Source organism: Oscarella lobularis, chromosome 18, assembly GCF_947507565.1.
Source record: "Oscarella lobularis chromosome 18, ooOscLobu1.1, whole genome shotgun sequence".
Lineage (NCBI taxonomy): Eukaryota > Metazoa > Porifera > Homoscleromorpha > Homosclerophorida > Oscarellidae > Oscarella > Oscarella lobularis.
The window spans coordinates 21,284-39,289 of record NC_089192.1 but is presented as its reverse complement, the minus strand read 5'-3'; the positions used below and the strand labels follow the sequence as shown (position 1 = coordinate 39,289).

General features: G+C 43.3%; 8 protein-coding genes and 1 pseudogene across 9 annotated transcripts; 7 read left to right on the top strand and 2 right to left on the bottom strand.

Annotated features, from left to right (window-relative positions):
- Positions 1–2: 2 nt before the first annotated feature.
- On the bottom strand, positions 3–7,068 carry LOC136197654 (protein scribble homolog). Its single transcript, XM_065987467.1, has 35 exons — positions 6,856–7,068; positions 6,649–6,766; positions 6,510–6,588; positions 6,340–6,429; positions 6,229–6,285; positions 6,116–6,179; positions 5,988–6,062; positions 5,794–5,938; positions 5,656–5,728; positions 5,557–5,602; positions 5,416–5,499; positions 5,076–5,364; positions 4,889–5,022; positions 4,715–4,837; positions 4,359–4,658; positions 4,192–4,306; positions 4,002–4,142; positions 3,909–3,952; positions 3,691–3,786; positions 3,545–3,625; positions 3,286–3,480; positions 3,062–3,238; positions 2,891–3,007; positions 2,331–2,447; positions 2,065–2,263; positions 1,985–2,014; positions 1,821–1,933; positions 1,699–1,767; positions 1,521–1,634; positions 1,417–1,470; positions 1,285–1,362; positions 995–1,172; positions 811–951; positions 588–763; positions 3–524 (listed from the first exon to the last, which is right to left on the bottom strand). Exons 1-35 carry the CDS (start codon positions 7,009–7,011, stop codon positions 171–173), a joined length of 4,422 nt encoding a protein of 1,473 aa, XP_065843539.1. The 5' UTR covers positions 7,012–7,068; the 3' UTR covers positions 3–170.
- A 30-nt stretch (positions 7,069–7,098) lies between these two features.
- On the top strand, positions 7,099–7,957 carry LOC136197653 (uncharacterized). Its single transcript, XM_065987466.1, has 5 exons — positions 7,099–7,207; positions 7,260–7,322; positions 7,377–7,504; positions 7,556–7,626; positions 7,675–7,957. Exons 1-5 carry the CDS (start codon positions 7,124–7,126, stop codon positions 7,887–7,889), a joined length of 561 nt encoding a protein of 186 aa, XP_065843538.1. The 5' UTR covers positions 7,099–7,123; the 3' UTR covers positions 7,890–7,957.
- Positions 7,499–10,264, bottom strand: LOC136197642 (cAMP-dependent protein kinase type I-beta regulatory subunit-like). Its single transcript, XM_065987454.1, has 8 exons — positions 9,560–10,264; positions 9,290–9,511; positions 9,150–9,238; positions 8,971–9,102; positions 8,658–8,920; positions 8,435–8,600; positions 8,090–8,362; positions 7,499–8,030 (listed from the first exon to the last, which is right to left on the bottom strand). Exons 1-8 carry the CDS (start codon positions 9,777–9,779, stop codon positions 7,953–7,955), a joined length of 1,443 nt encoding a protein of 480 aa, XP_065843526.1. The 5' UTR covers positions 9,780–10,264; the 3' UTR covers positions 7,499–7,952.
- Positions 9,876–10,708, top strand: LOC136197645 (palmitoyl-protein thioesterase ABHD10, mitochondrial-like). The gene has a single exon (XM_065987457.1). It carries the CDS (start codon positions 9,919–9,921, stop codon positions 10,678–10,680), a length of 762 nt encoding a protein of 253 aa, XP_065843529.1. The 5' UTR covers positions 9,876–9,918; the 3' UTR covers positions 10,681–10,708.
- A 129-nt stretch (positions 10,709–10,837) lies between these two features.
- On the top strand, positions 10,838–12,711 carry LOC136198116 (glutathione S-transferase-like; annotated as a pseudogene).
- Positions 12,712–12,860: 149 nt separating this feature from the next.
- On the top strand, positions 12,861–13,835 carry LOC136197650 (glutathione S-transferase 1-like). Its single transcript, XM_065987463.1, has 5 exons — positions 12,861–12,999; positions 13,063–13,155; positions 13,219–13,334; positions 13,396–13,506; positions 13,578–13,835. Exons 1-5 carry the CDS (start codon positions 12,861–12,863, stop codon positions 13,743–13,745), a joined length of 627 nt encoding a protein of 208 aa, XP_065843535.1. The 3' UTR covers positions 13,746–13,835.
- LOC136197649 (hematopoietic prostaglandin D synthase-like) lies at positions 13,794–14,967 on the top strand. Its single transcript, XM_065987462.1, has 5 exons — positions 13,794–14,088; positions 14,166–14,258; positions 14,337–14,452; positions 14,512–14,622; positions 14,673–14,967. The coding sequence occupies exons 1-5, from the start codon at positions 13,956–13,958 to the stop codon at positions 14,847–14,849; spliced, it is 630 nt and encodes a 209-aa protein (XP_065843534.1). The 5' UTR covers positions 13,794–13,955; the 3' UTR covers positions 14,850–14,967.
- Positions 14,968–15,068: 101 nt separating this feature from the next.
- LOC136197648 (glutathione S-transferase 1-like) lies at positions 15,069–16,145 on the top strand. Its single transcript, XM_065987461.1, has 5 exons — positions 15,069–15,258; positions 15,323–15,415; positions 15,481–15,596; positions 15,655–15,762; positions 15,830–16,145. The coding sequence occupies exons 1-5, from the start codon at positions 15,126–15,128 to the stop codon at positions 16,016–16,018; spliced, it is 639 nt and encodes a 212-aa protein (XP_065843533.1). The 5' UTR covers positions 15,069–15,125; the 3' UTR covers positions 16,019–16,145.
- Positions 16,146–16,256: 111 nt separating this feature from the next.
- LOC136197651 (glutathione S-transferase 1-like) lies at positions 16,257–17,247 on the top strand. 2 transcript variants are annotated; one of them, XM_065987464.1, is made up of 5 exons: positions 16,257–16,394; positions 16,459–16,551; positions 16,622–16,737; positions 16,809–16,913; positions 16,970–17,247. In XM_065987464.1, exons 1-5 carry the CDS (start codon positions 16,262–16,264, stop codon positions 17,132–17,134), a joined length of 612 nt encoding a protein of 203 aa, XP_065843536.1. In that variant the 5' UTR covers positions 16,257–16,261; the 3' UTR covers positions 17,135–17,247. The 2 variants fall into 2 exon arrangements, with proteins under 2 accessions (XP_065843536.1, XP_065843537.1); XM_065987465.1 differs by having other exon boundaries at positions 16,622–16,741; positions 16,813–16,913.
- Positions 17,248–18,006: the final 759 nt, after the last annotated feature.

The following is an 18,006-nucleotide window of genomic DNA, read 5'->3' as shown; positions in this document are numbered from 1 at the left end:
GCTTCAATGAATCTTTTTTATTTATCCGTCGCCCCCAGACAACACACACACAAACTACTACAGTGTTCGCTAAGGCACTACATCAAATTCATTTCTCAATAAAACCATCGTCGTCGTCAATGGTAACGAAAATCAGCAAATGCATCACGTGAACACATAATTATAATGAGCTACTTTTTTCCTCCTCCCCCTCCTCCCCCGCCCCCGCGAGCGACGCTTTGCACAGTCACTGTCACTCCCTTTGACTTTTTCTCTTTCTCCACTTCCGTAGCAGAAAAAGTGGCAGAAGAAGATTCTTCTTTTGACGTAGGCGATAGAACGACTTTCACTTGACTGGAAACTCGTTTTGCCACTTCATCTCCCGGGGAAACGGATCGAACAGTAATAATCGATGACGTCATTGTCGTTTTTGAAGCCGAAGAAGGCGGAGGAGATTTCGATGAGCTACTTGATTGACGATCTCTAACGCGCGCTTCCGCGCGAATTTTCGCTTCCAACGCTCGTTTGTCTTTCTCACTCAAATCCTATATATATATAGGTTAATTAATTAATTAATTAATTAATTATTTTTTCTTTGTTGGCCCTACTGTGCTTGCTACAACAATGGGACTAGGCGATTTTTCCGTTCCATCGAGAGGAATAAGTTTGACTGTCGCTCCCACCGTTTCCTTTCCACTTCCGGCCGCTTGAAAACGTTCTTCAGCCGCTCGTTGAATGGGACCTTCTTTAGGGATGGCCCTAACGATAATTTTTCCTTTTCCGCCTGCTCCAATACATACTAATAATTATTATTGATTTTTTCTTTCTTACTGGTGTCTGGTGGGGTTCGAGATCTTCGCGGAATTTTCGACTCTTTGGATCCGGCGAGATCTTCGAAGTGAGCTTTGAGCGTGCGCACGCGTTTATCCGCGGGAACATCCGCTTCCGGCGGTTGTTTTGCTTTGGCTTCCACTAATAGAAAAATAAAAATAAATATCTATATTATATATTTTACCTTGGATGTGTTGAAGACCCATTTGTTCGCTAGTTGGAGACACGAAGTCTTCGTCATCGTCATCGTCATCGTCAGATTCTATAACGCGCTTTAATTGAATTCGAGCTTCGACTCGTTCCGCTGTAGCAATTTGAGGAGACGGTTTCGGTTCTAGAGTCGTTACCTTTGTAGCACCGCTCTGCACGTGACGAGACACAACAATGAAGATTGTCACAAGAAGGGGAGGAGGGGGAGGGGGAGGAGCCTCCCTGCCACGCCCCTCGTTGTAGATTTAATTATAGAGGACTTACAGCGACTATATCTGCCGTCCACGTTTCAGCAAAATCTGATAATTCTTTCTCATTGGCTTGAATCTCTTCTTCACTCAACTACATAATTAATTGATTTATTCATTCATTTATTTATTGGTTCCGGCTAATTGCCTTTGATTCTGGCATTGTTTCAACGTCTTCTACTTTGGAAATTGCGACTGTTTCCTAGGAAAGTTATTTAGTTATTTATCCATTTATGATATGTTTTTTTGTACTTGGATAGGAGGAAGTGGTTCTTCTTCGACGTTTAATGTGATCTGTTTCTTTTCTTTCTCTCTATTGGCTTCGTTTTGCCACGTGTCTCCGAATTCACTCATCTTCATCACTTCCTAATAATAATAATAATAATAATATTAAAAGTTCGTTTTTTTTGAAAAAAGTTTCTTTTCTTACTTCTATGACTTCCTTTTGCTTTTCGTTAGCAAAATTCATTAATTCATTGGTAATCTCCGCATCCTCCTCCTGAATTCTTTTTTTGAAAAAAATTCCCGCGAAAAAATTCAAAGTATATTTACGGGTTTAGATGGTTCCACTTCCGGTGGAATTTCAATCACTTCCACTTCCGGTGGAATTTCAATCACTTCCACTTCCGGTGGAATTTCAATCACTTCAACATTACGTATAACACCTAATAGAAATTAAGGAATAATCCTATCATAATTGATATCTATTGCTCTACCCTTTGTTTTCACTTCCTCCAAAACTGCATCTAATAGAATAATTAGAATATTTAGTTATGTTTAATTGGAGCGACAAAACCTTTTTCTTTTTCTTTTTCTTCCTCTTCCTCTTCTTCGTATCCATGATGTATGAGTATGGATATATGATTTCCCGCCTCTCTGAGGACTTGAACGGCGCGATTGTGCGAGATTCCCGCCATGGATACGCGATTCACGGCCAAGATCTTTTGCCCAATGCGCAATTGACCGCAATGCGCCGCTGGAGTTCCCGGAGTGATCTGATCATTCATTATCAAATTGAACGTGACAATCGACGTGTAAGAAAAGGAAAGATAGGATGATTACTTTTGTTATAAATATTCCGTCGTCATTGGGATTGAATGGGTTTCCCGGTTGACCGCCAATTCCGCCTTTGATGCTCATTCCAAGTTTCTCGCTCTCTTTCTTATCAATTAAAACCTCCTAAATAAATAGATAGATAGATAGATTGATTGTTCAAATATGGCGGTACGTATTTATTAATTATTTGTGCGTGATTCCTCATATCGCCAACAATATCAACATCTGGGCCTTTCACTTGTTGGGGAACAAGGCGGGACACGGCCCTGTAACATCCGGGGTCCCCATCCGGGCTCGCGGCGGGGCTGCAAGGCAGATGAGTCCCTGCGCCACAAACAGGCTCTCTACCGCATTTGAAAAACGTGGCGAGTGGCATGCGGGCGGAGGGAAAAAGTCTGCCAGACGGCCCTGTTGCGTCTCCTGGGTGGGGATAGCGGATGAGATGGGGCCATGCACCCGCTTTGGGCCCCAAACCACTAGAGACCATACCCTCATACTGCGTGGTGCATGATGTAATCATTGGAAAGACGCACAAACAATAATGATAATGACGTCATTTTATTTACCTTTTGGCCTGGTGGCATTGGTTCTTTTCTGACGAGAAGAGATATTGTGTCGCCTGATTCTTTCAGATATTTCACAGCGTCATCATGTTCCACGTCAACCACGTCTTTACCGTCGACCTAAATTGAAATCAACTACCAATTAACAACTGAATTTTTTTGATGTATGTTCACTTTTAGAATTCTGTCTCCAATGGCGATTTTTCCCGCCAAATCGACGAGACCGCCTGGTTTGATTTTAGAAACGTAGATTCCCGGATCAACGGGATGGCGAAATGGATGAGAGGGTTGGTCACGCCCACCAATCACACTCATTCCAAGGGAACCGCCCCTTTTCTCAATAACAACCTCCTAAAATCAAAATCAATTAAATAATCTTAATTTTTCTAATTAAGTACAAATGTTGTTTCGCTGGGTTCTTCTACTTCCGGGATTGTTTCAACGTGTTGTTGTTGTTGTTGTATTGATATTTCTTCCTTTTCGTTGACTTCAATGAGACGTCTTTCAATTGTTAATCTGCAAACGTCATTGGTCGACTGAATTGCAGTCACGCCCACAGCATGTTTTGCATTTCGCAAATCGATTCCATTTACCTAAACAATCAATAAAAATTACCGGGTATGAAAATATTTATTTATTTATTTTGAGACGCGTCACTTGAATGAGTTTGTCTCCGACTTTCAAACTCCCGTCTCGATGAGCGAGACCCCCTTCTTGAATGTGCGTCACGTAAATTCCCTATAGGAGCACGATGATGATGATGATGAGAAGATGTTTCTTTTGGGGGCCCCTCCCCCACTCACGTGATCAGAGCCTTCAAATGCGGGATCTACGTCTGTTCCACCGGCTATGCGGATTCCAAATCCAACTCCTTGGCTCTTTCTCAGTTCTACTTTCTCCTGCATTGCGCAAAACCACAGCCAATGAGGAGAAGAGACACACAAAGGTATGACAGACGCGCGCTAACTACGTCTTTTATCTCTTCTTTTAGACAAAAATGCAAAGGGGCGGGGTCACTTACCGTCATTACGCGTATACGGGAATCCGACGGGTCGCTTGTCAGAACTGAACACGATGGACGATGAGAAGAAATAATTATAATTAATTATCTTACCTGCTTTTGGTTGAGATTCTTCTTCTTCTTTATCTTCCTCTTCTTCTTCTTCTAGAATTCCTTGATTTGATTGGCCACTCCCTCCTGGCTTTGTTCCAGATAATAAAACAAAGGGCGTGTCCTGTCTGCGCATCATCCACTCTACTACAGTGTATAAGTGTATAAATCAATAGATTAATTTTATTTGTACCTCCTTTTTCTTCTTCTTCTTCTTCTCCTCCCGGATGTGCATTATAAGGTGTCTTTTTCCTTTGCACTGCATTTGCGTTTCCATGATCTGTAGCCGAAGAATCAAACGTAACAACCTATATATATATATATATTATTAATTAATTAATTTAATTAATTATGAATGACTTTATCAGTAGATGACGTCATCATTCCATCTTCTTCTTCTTCTTCTTTTTGAACAATTCTGACTCCAGCCAAATGATGAGGTGTATCCATTCGAGTAAATGTAGAAGGTTTCTCATTCGAAGTGAGAGGCGTGTCTGCTGAAAATTTGACCCCGCCCCCTCCACTACCACTTCCGTTTTTCATTTTCTCAGCAGATCCCGTACTTCCGGCATCGGCGGATCTGGATCGTTCGTCTCCAGCCGAATGAATACTTCCGGTTGAACGACGCGATCCGTGTGGCGAATCCAATGACGGATTATCCTAGATTAATATTATTAATTGATTAATTAGAGTGAGTGAGTGAGTGAGTGAGTGACCACGCTGGAGAAGAGTTCCGCATTCATATTTCTCATGTGATGTTTTGCCTTGACATAACGCGTTTTTGCGTCTTTCATCTCTTTGATATAGGGCGTAGGTTTTCTCATCAATCGACTAGGACCCTAATTAAATTAATTAATTAGATTAGATTAATTAATCGAATGACTATTGACTTCTTCGCTGCTTGTATCCTCTTTTTCCTTATGTGGCAATGTGCCAAATTCCACGCCCCCACCCGGTATGGGAGTGACGTTGCCATGGTGCTCAGCCAATACACTCGAAGCGCCATCGTCCAATAGAAGATTTTCTAAAATCAATAACTTGATTGATTAATTAATTAATTAATCGTTTTCTATATGCCTTTGCTTGATGATATTCCAATGGATTGTGGCAATAGAAAACAAGTGAGTATTGGCTCTCCCGTTTCCGGGTCCGATTCTTCTTGAAGTGGAATGAGAGGTTTGCTTTGATTTTCGGAAAGCCACAAGGCAGTCAAGTGGAGTTTTTGAAAGGAATTGGGAAGACATTCCAGACGATTATTGACGACATCAAGAACGTGAAGACTCGAAAGATTTCCCGTCGACGTAGGAAGACGCGTAAGGAGATTGTCACGCAACGAAAGAATTCCAAGAGAACTGCAATTCCCAATCTAAAAAAATCAATAATTAATTACATAATTAATTATTGATTTTCTACTTACTTCCGCTGGTAAAGCAATGAGTCGATTGTGATCGATATTGAGAACGTTTAGACGCTCAAGATTTCCAATTTCAGTGGGAAGAGTCTAAATGAAAAAAATTAATAACAATTAAAAATTGTTTCAATACGCGACGTTATTGACTTCAAATAGATTGTCCAATAGCATCAATTCGGTAAGATTAGAACAACTAAAATTATTTAATTAATTATTTTAATTTAATTAAAATTTAAGTTTTCTTACTTTCCAATTTGAGGTGTCAATTCCGTGATTCTGTTATAATCGGCTTTCAATAATTCCAATTTTTTCAGAAACCCTAAATCATCGTGATTCGCGATTAAATAAATAAATGAATCAATAATAATCAATTGCTTGTTCTACCTATGTTATCAGGCAATTTATCCAAATTGTTCTGTGACAAATAGAGAGCCGTCAATTTCACAAGTCCCTTAATTTCATCAGGAATGCTCTCTAGACTATTCACGGAAGCGTCCAGACACTTCAAATTCTCCAAAGCACCAATTTCCTAATAATATAACAATGAGAAACCATGACAACATAACACAACTCCTCACCTCAGGCAAACTTTTTAATTTATTTGAATCTAGCCAAAGTTCAGAAAGACGTCCGAGACTCCCAATACTTGAAGGCTTCAGAAAATGAAATGAAATGAAATTAATTAATTAATTAATTAGAAACATACCAATTCTTCCAATTCATTCCCTCCTAAATCTAAAGTAACTAAATGCTCCAAATAAGAAATAGACCTAGAATCACATATGACATTAATATTATTCAATTTTTTCATATTCATACGCTGGTAATGACGTGATGAGATTTTCTCGCGCTTCGAGCGATTCGAGTTTTTTCAACCTATCAAAAGTGTCCCGTATATAAAAACAAGATTTCCCGGATTAGGGAACGAACCTTCCGATTTCATTTGGAAGTGTGGCGACGGACGTATCGTTGACGCGTAATCGAACGAGTCCGACGAGCTGCGTAAAGCCGTCGGGAAGTCTATAGTATCGCGCGCGCGTGCGTAATAAGAGCGTGTGAAGAAAAACAACAAGGGGGTCCCCGAAAGAGGCCCCACTTACTTTGATATCGGATTTTCGCTGCAGTCGAACGTCGTTAGAGATTTGCAATATTTGATGGCATCGGGCAAGTCTTCGAGATCTAGAGAAAGGCAGAAGTCACGCCTCCAGTCAAAACGCCGGCGGCGGCATTTTGACTGACTGTTCTTGCTAATGTCCAACTCGACGAGCGTCGTCAATCGTCGAATATCGTCCGGTAAATCGACGAGAAAATTATCGCTCAACGTCAGATTCCAAATCCTCGGGCAATTGAAGAAATTCTACGCACACGAGACGCGAGCGCGCGCATTTTCTCAACAAATCTGCTACAATGTACATTGGGCTAAAGGGGGAGGTCTAGCGCACTCGCCTTGGGCAATTCCTTAATGCGATTCGAGTCGAGATGAAGTTCGAGTAGGCGACGTTGGTGTCGATAGACTTCTTCGGGAATTCGCTCCAAATTACTGTGTCGTCGATCGAGATATTCCACTCGACGACCCAAAAAACCGACGCACGCACGAAACATGCTTCGAAGCGATAGCGAATCGACCGAATCGCGACAAAGTGCTTCTCTCTCGTTGCGCAAGCGCACTACACTCAGTACACTGACTCGCGCGCGCTAAACATCGAAGAAGAACATGACACGTTTTCTATTCGTTTGCTTCTTTCTTCTTGCTCTAGTCGCATCGAAAAAGCTCAAAGAGCTAAAGATAGAAGTCATAGTGAGTCGCAATGGGCACGCGCGAGTCCATACACGTCGAATTGTCGATTTAGGAAAATTCGCCATCGTGCGACGAACGAACGGCGTCCGGAGACACCATTTCCGTTCATTATACAGTCAGTAGAAACATTTTCGCGATAGAATCGATAGATAAAGTCGTGTCTTACAAGGGAAAATTGACGAATGGACGCGAATTCGATTCGTCTCTACGCGAGGGGCGTGGCCCATTCACATTTCCTCTAGGTAAGGGACAAGTAATCAAAGGTTGGGATCAAGGATTACTCGACATGTGTGTCGGGTACGTTTTTAATTAAATTAATTATATTAATTAATTAAATTAATTAATTAGAGAAAAACGTCGTTTGACAGTTCCACCTCATTTGGCTTACGGATCTACGGGACATCCGCCCGTTATACCACGTCAGTACTAATTTAATTAATTAATTAATTAATTAATTATTTTCTTAGCTGATTCTATATTGGTATTTGAAACGGAATTGTTGGCCATTGAGAAAAAATCGGTTATTGATTCATTAACAAGCAACTATTCGCCAACTACGCTCGTCTTTTTCGTTCTCTTTGGAATGACCATATATTATGTCTACGTTCAACTAACGACGAAGGGTAAAGAGATTTCGGGGGGCCACAAGGGTGGATCAAGAAAAAAGAAGAGGGGACGTTAATTCATTAACTGATTTTGCACTTGCCCACCACACATTATTTTAATCAATAATAAATTTTTTCTCTCAAACGAGGCCTGCCAAATTGTTTTCGCTTAGAAGAGTCGGTTCGGGAGAGAAAGTGGGGGCGGTGGCAGGCCGAACCTGCCACAAAAAGAAAACACATACATGTATATTTCCTCATATGTTAATCGCTCACTGACAGGTGGCAAATCCGTTGGACGACGTTTCTGATTGGCCAAAAAGCCGGGAGCGTCTTCTAACTTGGCGTAGCCCCCCAGGCGGGACGTTTTACGCGCGATGACGTCGTTGAGAACTTTTTTCTTATATGTCACCCATCTATCTTTACGAATAAGACATTGATAGGCGACTTTGTTCGACGGTAAACGCTCGTCGGCTTCGAGGTGCATTTTTTCGAGTCCAACACCGCGATCATGTTTCATGAAAGCCAATCTTGAAACAAGTAGACATTCGGCCTTTTAATTAAATAATTAACAATGATGACGTCAGTTGCCCCACACACAAACTATATATAGTCTAGTCTCTACCTTGCTTGTTGCTATGACTTGAGCGTCTCCAAGATCTTCTCCGACTCCGAAAAAATCTCCGGCACGAAGAATTCGTATTCTCACGAGCGCCAATTTCTTCTCCTTGTCCACACTCCGAGTAGCGCTTTGCTGCTGATACATTTGCAACGACAAAGGAGCAACGAGTCTAGAATAAAAAGATGAGATTAACTATTTATCCTATCATCGATCGCGCATACAGTACCTCTTTGTGCCATTTGATGAAACTTGATTATAATATATGATGATTTTTCTTGCTATAATGCACTCTCCCTTTGTAACAAAGTAGACGTCATCGAGTTTGTGTTTGACGTCATTTAGTATGATTGTATCAGCTTTGAATTCAATCGTTTTTGATGCTCCCGCTGCCATGGCAATATCCGCTTTAGACCAATCGCAAAAGACGGGATGCATGCGTAGACAATTGAAACGCACGTTCCACTCTTGCTCGTGCATCTTTTTCAAAACCTTAATAATAATAATTAAATTGCTTTTTTAATTTAATTTTTGAAGAGAACCGTTTCAAAATCAGGTTTATCAACGCGAAGAAACTCGCACACAGTTTTGCATACGATTGTTGCACGACGTTTGGTGTCGTGGAACAAGGCAAGTTCCCCAAAAGAGGCCCCTGCTTTTAATTGACCAACAATCTATTGGGGAGAAATAAAATAATAATAATACTAATAAAAGTTGATACGTGAGAATGTCTTCTTTCTTTCACTATTTCAGTGACTTCGACGTTAGCGATACCAGAGACAAGAAAGTAAAAGGAAAAAGCCGGATCACCTATGCGTAATTTAATTTTATAAATAAACGAAAAAGGAAATATTTGCTTACCCTGTCTAATAACTATTTTTCCTTTTTCGTGAACTTCGTAGTTTAAAACGCGCGACAATTCGTACAAAACATAGGCAGAATATTGAGAAAAACATCTCAAACGATTCATCAACAAAGTCATCTGTTTCAAATCGTCTTCCTCTCGAAGCCAAGAAGGTTTCGAAAGAATGACTTTGTCGACTTGACTAAGAGCAACTCTAGGCTGATTAGTTCGTTTGAAATCTAAATTTAATTAAATTTTGAAATAATTATACATTAATTTTTTCTTACCGTCGACTCGAAATGTCCGTTGTCTTGGCAAGGGAGGAGGGCGTGGACCGTCGCACGGCTTTTCCACTGCACGAATTTCCGTTTCGGTTGTCGGTTCTCGTTCTTCGATTAATTTTGAAAGTCGTTTTGTCCATCGCCATTGTCCGACGACGAGTCGCGACGCTTTTCGAAAGCGATCCAACGGGTTTTTCCACTTGGGAGCGACGTCGACATCATCCATGATGATATCGACGCGATAGCCTGTGACGCGTGACTAGCGACATAGTCGACGTTCGGCCAATGTCCGCTTTACGTTAGCGCGCGCGGCGTCGGAGCGCACCACGCCCTCTTGCGCCATACTCATACTCTACGCATACTGGATGAAACGTTTCGTGCAACGTCTTGCTAGTGCGTCGGGAAATACAATTGCCTACGAGCAATTCTCCGGCGCAAAACGACCGGGTATCGTCTTCATACCTGGATTCAAGTCGATTATGTATGGAAAGAAAGGCGAAGCGTTGCGAGACTATTGCGTGCGTAACGATCGACAATACACGCGATTTGACTATAGTGGAGTAGGAATTTCTGACGGTAAATTCGTCGACGGATGCCTATCTGTCTGGCTAAAAGATACGCTTTCGATTGTCGATAGCGTAACGGATGGAAAACAAATTCTTGTAGGTTCGAGTATGGGAGGTCATTTGGCGAGTCTAGTCTGTCTGCGAAGACCTCATCGCCTACATGCTCTACTTGGAATTGCTACAGCTGCCGATTCCGTTTGTGAAATGAAGAAAACGTTGAGCGAAAAGCAGAGAAATGCCATAGAAAGAGACGGATACTTGCAAATGGAATCTCATTACAGCGATGACCCGTATGTCTACACCAAACTTTTTTTCGATGACGCAATGAAAGAGGAGAATCGATTGACATTGACAGAATCGTTAGATATCTCGTGTCCAGTCACATTGATACACGGAAAATTAGACTATGACGTCAAATGGCAAAGAACGCAAATTTTGGCTCAAAAATTAAAAAAATGCACCGACATGAAAGTCGTTTACGTCCCAGATGGAGACCATCGTCTTTCGAGAAAGCAAGACTTGGAATTGATTTTTAGTCTTTTAGATGAATTAGTTAATTAAATATGTATGATGGAAAAATTCTAATTGAGATGGCGGCGGAAGTAAATTTAGGGTTCCTAAACTATAAGAAGGCACGCCATGACGTGAGAGATTCTTTTCTAGATGTGCTGCGTCATCATACATGACTCATCATTAGACGCGTTACTGTGGGCATTCTTTTCTCAGAGCTAGATCCGCCGCCGACGCATTCTTTTCTCCTCCTTCGCTACACGAACCAACAATGCCTTCGCACAAACTCACCTACTTTTCAACACGCGGACGCGCCGAGATTATTCGTATGGTTTTAGCAGCTGGTAACGTCGAGTACGAAGACGTGCGCATTGCTCGCGAGCAATGGGCAGAATTGAAAGAGAGTAAAGAAAAAAAAAAAGGGCTGCTGCGCATAAAGTTTTACTCTTCTTCTTCTTTATAGAAACCCCCGAAGGCAAGCTTCCCACATTCGAGACCGATGGTGGCGTCGTCTTGTCGCAGAGTCAAGCTATCGCGGCGTACGCTGCCGAACTAGGAGGTAATTAGATCTAGGTCCGGTCTCCGGGCCGCGCGCGGTCGGCGCAAATCTCGTCTTTGCGCAGGTCTGCGCGGAGAAACGCCTATCGAAAAAGCTAAGGCGCACATGATCGTTGCTATGGTCACCGAAATGCACGAGACCATCATCCAGAGTCTCATCGAAAAGAAGGCACGTGACCGCACCCTAACCTATTATTGGCTAATGCGCACCGCGTACGTACGCGTACACAGGAAGAAAAAATGAAGGAGATCAAAGAAAAGACCTTTCCAACCTTCTTGGCAAATGCTGAAAAACTTTTGGTTGCCAACGGAGGCGAATTTTTTGTCGGTTCGAAAGTGAGTTCTTTTGTCTCTTTCTATTTAATTATTTAATTTTTGTGCACCTGTTAGCTCACATATGCCGACGTAGCTTTTTTCAACTTGGATGATAATCTTGGTCGTACTGGCATCAAACCTGATTCCGGTGAAACTCCTCCAAAATTGTCTGCTCTCCTCAAAAGAGTGGGGGAATTACCTGAAGTCAAGGCTTGGCTAGCAAAGAGGCCTGAAAGCCCATTCTAGACGCAGCTGCATGCTTGTGACTAGAGTACTGCTACTCATTTTACCCGTCATTAGTTAAATACACATACGGGAAGCGGATTTTCCTCTCGCCAAATGACGACCTACACCGTTCACTATTTTCCCTTCCGCTTCACGGCTGAGCTCACCCGCCTTATCTTTGCCCAAGGAGAAATCGATTACAAAGACAATCGAGTGCCGACCGAAGAATGGCCCGCTCTCAAGCCGAGTATACGATTACCGTACGTGGGCACTGTACAGTACTATTGACTACTTTTCTACTAGAAATGCCATTTGGAAAAATGCCCGTTCTCGAAGTAAACGGTGAAATGATCGCGGAAAGTCAGGCGATGGCTGCGTTCGCCGCTGAAGTGGCAGGTATGTGGCAGAAACGCCCCGGTTTCGTTCCGGTTCTCACATGCACATCGCTCTTCTTCTTTGTGGAGGCCTAAGAGGCGACACGCCCCTCGAGAGAGCCAAGGCAACGATGGTCTGCGAAGGGGTCCACGACGTTCTCGACAAGAGTTATCCGATCTTTGAGGAGAAGGACGAAGCGAAAAAAGTCATTAGTACAGTAGTACTATTCGGCGGGGGGCGTGGCTGATAGTCTATAATGTATAGGAGGAACAAATGAAAAACTTTCGCGAGACTCACGTCGTGCAAATGACCAAGTGTCTCGAAAAACTTCTCAGTGCCTCCTCGAACAGTGGTGAATGGTTCGTTGGAGAAAAGGTCTGCTGGGCTCAAAAAAATTAAAGGCTACCCTAATTAATATTTTTCGTTAGATTACGTATGCTGATTTGGCTGTGTTCGATTTTTTCGACAGTTTGACACCGCACTCACTTCAATTTTACGGGATCCGATCTTAAAGACAATTATCCTCATTTATCAGCTCTTTTTGAACGAGTCAAGCAACTGCCCAAAATTGACGCTTGGCTCAAGAAAAGGCCATCCAGCGAGTATTAGACTCGTGGGAATGAAATGTGCCCCCTCCCCTTCAATTCGTTGGAATGTGTGAGGCACGCGACTCTTTGTGCGCACAGACTCGTTTAGTCGTCACTGTTGTTATCTTTCGTTCGTGGTCTTGTCTTTACCGTGTCTTTTGAAGTATCTGCATGCCTCCTCGCTACAAATTCATCTATTTCGACATGAAGGGTCGCGGCGAACTGACTCGTCTCATTTTCGCGCAAGGTCGAATCGAATACGACGACTATCGCATAACGCGCGAACGCTGGCTTACCGAGTTCAAATCAAGTGGGTACATGGGTTTCTCCTCACTCCACTGAGTCCAGGGCCCCCCTCTCATCTTCTATTCAGAAATGCCCTTCCAGCAAATTCCCGTTCTCGAATTCGACGGTCATGTGCTTGCTCAAAGCCAAGCAATCGCTGCATACGCCGCCGAAATAACTGGTAAGACGATCGACGTGAAGCAGGGGGCCCCGGGCCCCTTGTACAGTGTATCCCTTTTTTTAGGGCTGTGCGGTGCCACGCCTCTCGACAGAGCCAAGGCTCGTATGTTCGCCGAAGGAGCCATGGAAGCTTACGTCGAAGGAGCTTGGTATTATTTCGAGTCGGATAAAGAAAAAAAGGTAGACCTACCCCCTAACCCCCTGACCCACCCATTTCTTCAATTATTACATTATGTTTTAGGCGAAACTGCGCGAGAAATTTGAAAATGACACTCTTCCTCGTTTTCGTAACAACGTCGAAAAGCTTCTTGCTCAGAATGGATCTGACGATGGCTGGCTAGTTGGATCTCAGGCAATTAATTAATTAATTAAGTGACTGGCCTGCATGGGCCCACGCGGTCTGCTCTACATTTTTAATTTTAGCTGACTTACGCTGATTTGGCTGTATTTCACTTTTTTGACGGCGTCCAAGGACTTGGAATGGAGGCGACGTCGAGTGATACGCCCCAACTTGCACGCCTCTTGAAAAAGATCAAAAGCGAGCCAAACATTTCTCAATGGCTTGCAAAGAGACCTGCAAACCCTATCTAACTTATTGCCTACGAGACTAGACTAGACTGCGCATGAGTGATAGCGTAACCTTCGTCATCGTGATTGGGACTACGTCACGCGAATAAGCAACCAATGAGCGAGCGTTGCGTTGAGTGGAAGTTTACTTTGCTAGTACATTAATTAACAGCAGTGTTTGACCACAGACTATTTGGTCTCTGCTGGTTTGGTGGACTCGCGATCGAGCAAAGAATGACGACCTACAAGCTTAACTATTTTCCTCACCGCGTCACGGCTGAGCTCACCCGCCTTATCTTTGCCCAAGGAGGAATTGACTACGAAGACAATCGAGTACCGACCGAAGAATGGCCCGCTCTCAAGCCAAGTATGTACTACATGCAGTACAGTAGAGTAGTCGAGAGATCTAGATAGACTACGTAGGGTTGATTACTTTTCTACTAGAAATGCCATTTGGAACAATGCCCGTTCTCGAAGTAAACGGTGAAATGATCGCGGAAAGTCAGGCGATCGCTGCATTCGTCGCTGAAGTGACAGGTATGTGGCAGAAACGCCGCCGCCGCCGCCGCCGCGGGGTTTCTCATTATGCCTGCTTTTCTTCTTTGTTATCTTGAGGCATGCGAGGTGACACGCCCCTCGAGAGAGCCAAGGCGACGATGGTCTGCGAAGGGGTGCACGACATTCTCGTCAAAAGTTATCCCATCTTTGAGGAGAAGGACGAAGAGAAAAAAGTTTTTTGGAGTATTTAGGGTGTGTGGCTAAATTAATCGAACATACTACGTACATGTAGAAGGAAAAATTTACAAAGTTTCGCGAGGATCACGTCATGCAAATGGTCAAGAATCTCGAAAAACTTCTCAGTGCCTCCTCGAACAGTGGTGAATGGTTTGTTGGAGAAAAGGTCTGGGCTCAAAAAAATTGAAGGCCACCCTAATTAATATTTTTCGTTAGATTACGTATGCTGATTTAGCTGTCTTTGATTTTTTCGACAGTTTCACACCGCACTTCAAATTTACGGGATCCGATCTGAAAGACGATTATCCTAAATTATCAGCTCTTTTTGAACGAGTCAAGCAACTGCCCAAAATCGATGCTTGGCTCAAGAAAAGGCCACACAGCGAATATTAGAAACTGGGAACGTGCTCCCTTTATTTCGTTGGAATGTGCGTGGCACGCGGACTCGTTTAGTCGTTACATTCATTCGTGGTTCGTGTCTTGATATAATATTATTGCTTACTAGACTGCGCATGTGAGTGTAAGCGTCATCCTTCGTCATCGTGATTGGTCCTACGTCACGCGAATAAAGAACCAATGAGCGAGCGTTGCGTTGAGTAAAAGTTTACTTTGCTAGTACACACTGTAACAGTACAGTAGTGTTTGACGGAGTCGATCGAGCTGCAAAGAATGCCGACGTACAAGCTGATCTATTTTGCTTTGCGAGGTCGCGCTGAGGTAGCTCGCCTCATGTTTCATCAGGCCGGCATCGAGTTCGAAGATGAACGCATCAGCGGCGACGCTTGGCACAAATATAAGCCCGGTAGTACATGTAGTAGTAGTCGCGTGTTTACGTGCACATGCACACGTAATCCTTTTCCGGCTAGAAACGCCATTTGGGCAGCTTCCAACGTTGTCAATTGATGGGCAAGTGATTGGCCAGTCGCAAGCGATCAATACGTACGTTGCAGAAATAACAGGTACAGTGTAGAGTACTATACGTGTATTAGGCACGTGATTATCTTATAGATTGTATTCGTTTTAGGATTGAACGGCGAAACGCCAATGGAAAAAGCGCGAGTGGTCATGGTCGTTGAATCGGTTTCGGAAATTTTTCAGAAACTCGCTGCAGTTCACTACGAAAAGGATGAAGCCAAAAAGGTGACCGTCGTGCCATCACGTGATTATTTAGTTTTATCCATATTTGTTGTGACGGCAGGCTGAACTGTACAAGGCGACTTTTGAAAAAGCGATACCTGAATATTTTTGTCGTATGGAAAAGATTCTAAGTGATGGCGGCGGAAGTAAATATTTTGCTGGTTCCAAGGTAAACTGATGATGATGTAATCTATAGGGGGGGGGGGGGGGGGGGTTATCCTTGTACTGTACTGTAGGTGACTCGTGCTGACATCACTTTCTTCACTCTTTTTGATACTCTTCGTCAAGCGAAAATTGGCGAAGGAAGAGAATGGTTTGAAAAAGGAGCGACGCCTTGTCCCAAGCTTGAACAATTGGTCTTTGACGTTGAGAAGGAGCCAAATATTAGGGCTTGGTTGGAAAAAAGACCTGAGTCATCATTCTAACTGAGAAAGACTCTGATTTGTTGGTTGTATGTCACGTGATGATAGGTGTGCTGCATCATCATCATGACCCTTGCCTACTTGCTACTCTCTCTAATAATGCTCTAATGACTCACCGTTGCTCACGTGACTTGTGACCAATAACAGCGAGGTATTCGTTTTCGAGTAGACATTCTTTCTCAGCGATCTCTCCGACGCACGCACACGTCTTTTCTCTCTTCTCCTTTTCGCTACACACAAACCACGATGCCTTCGTACAAGCTCACTTACTTTCCAGGACGCGGACGCGCCGAGATTATTCGCTTCGTTCTTGCAGCTGGTAACGTCGATTACGAAGACGTGCGCATTGCTGGCGACAAATGGAAAGAATTTAAAGAGAGTAAGAAAAAAGGGGCGTGGCAGCGGCGTGGTCGCGAGATTTACCTCTTTCTTCTTCTCTTTAGAAACTCCCGAAGGCAAGCTTCCCATATTTGAGAGCGATGGCGTCGTTTTGTCGCAGAGTCAGGCTATCGCGGCGTACGCTGCCGAACTAGGAGGTAAGGATGAGGATGAGGAGGAGTGACTTCACTTGGCTTCGGCGCAAAGCCAAATCTCCTCTTTGCACAGGTCTGCGTGGAGAAACGCCCATCGACAGAGCTAAGGCGCACATGATCGTCGAAATGGTTACCGAAATGTTCGAGGTTATCATCAAGAATCACTTCGAAAAGGACGAAGCGAAAAAGGCACGTGACCGATAGTCTCGCACGTGTCCCGTGACGTCATACCGCGCGCGCGCGCGCGTACTGTACTCTAGGAAGAAAAAGAAAAGGAAATCAAAGAAAAACTCTTTCCAGCCTTCTTGACTAATGCTGAAAAATTCTTGGTTGCCAACGGAGGCGAATATTTTGCCGGTTCAAAAGTGAGTTCCTTTTTGTCTCTTTCTACATATTTATTTAATTTTTGGTCACGTGTTAGCTCACGTATGCCGACGTAGCTCTTTTCAATTTTGCTGATAATCTTCGTCTTGCTGGCAAAGAACCCTTTGGCAACACTCCAAAATTAGCCGCTCTCATCGCAAAGGTCGGCGAATTACCTGGAGTCAAGGACTGGATAGCCAAGAGGCCCGAAAGCCAATTCTAGACGTAGCAGCGAAAAAAGTCTGCTTCTCTGACTACTCATTTTTTGTCGTCGTTGATCTTGTCTATGTTAGTAGTTAGTAAATGTTGACAAAAAGAAAAGAGAAAAAAAATGAATGTGGTGTCATAGTGGAATTCATTCCCACTGTACCACTAAAAGTACGTAGGGCACGCGCTCACTCTAAAAGCTCACTATCTAGCTAGCTAGCATCTCATTGTATAAAAGTACGTAACCACTTACTTGATGTATGATTAGTATACTTACCAATAATAATTAGACAGAACGCTAAGCGTAGACACGTGATCTCTTCATAAAGCCGTTCCTTCATCGTCGTTGTCATCATCAAAAATATGTTGAACGGGACCCGATTGAGTGAAGGTGCGAGTTGAAAAAGGTTCACTTTGTCTATTGTTTCCATTTGTTGTTGAGTCCACGCCCACGCCCACGACGTCAACAGGTGCTTTGGAGTATCGTGCATCGACGACTCGATCGTTGATGAAGTGGATTCCCGTATTGGGGGCTTGATCTGAGTCCCAAAAGCGCATCTGTACGCCGTATTGAGCATTGAAGGAACGATGCTTGCGACGACGACGACAGAAGATAATCAATAGGATAATAATTATTAGAATTATTATCACGCTGACGACAATTGGAACGACGATGATGATAATATCATTATCATTGTTATTATCATCGGTTCTTTGACATTTTGCAACGCCGTCGTCTCCCACGTGACAAGTTTCGTCTGATGAGCAAATCAATTGAAGGCAAGTGAGTGGAGTAGGAGATGATGATATTTGCTCATTTGATTCTGTAGGTGACGATGACGATGACGTCATTACTTGGGTAGGTGCTCTACTTGAAGAGATGGTGGT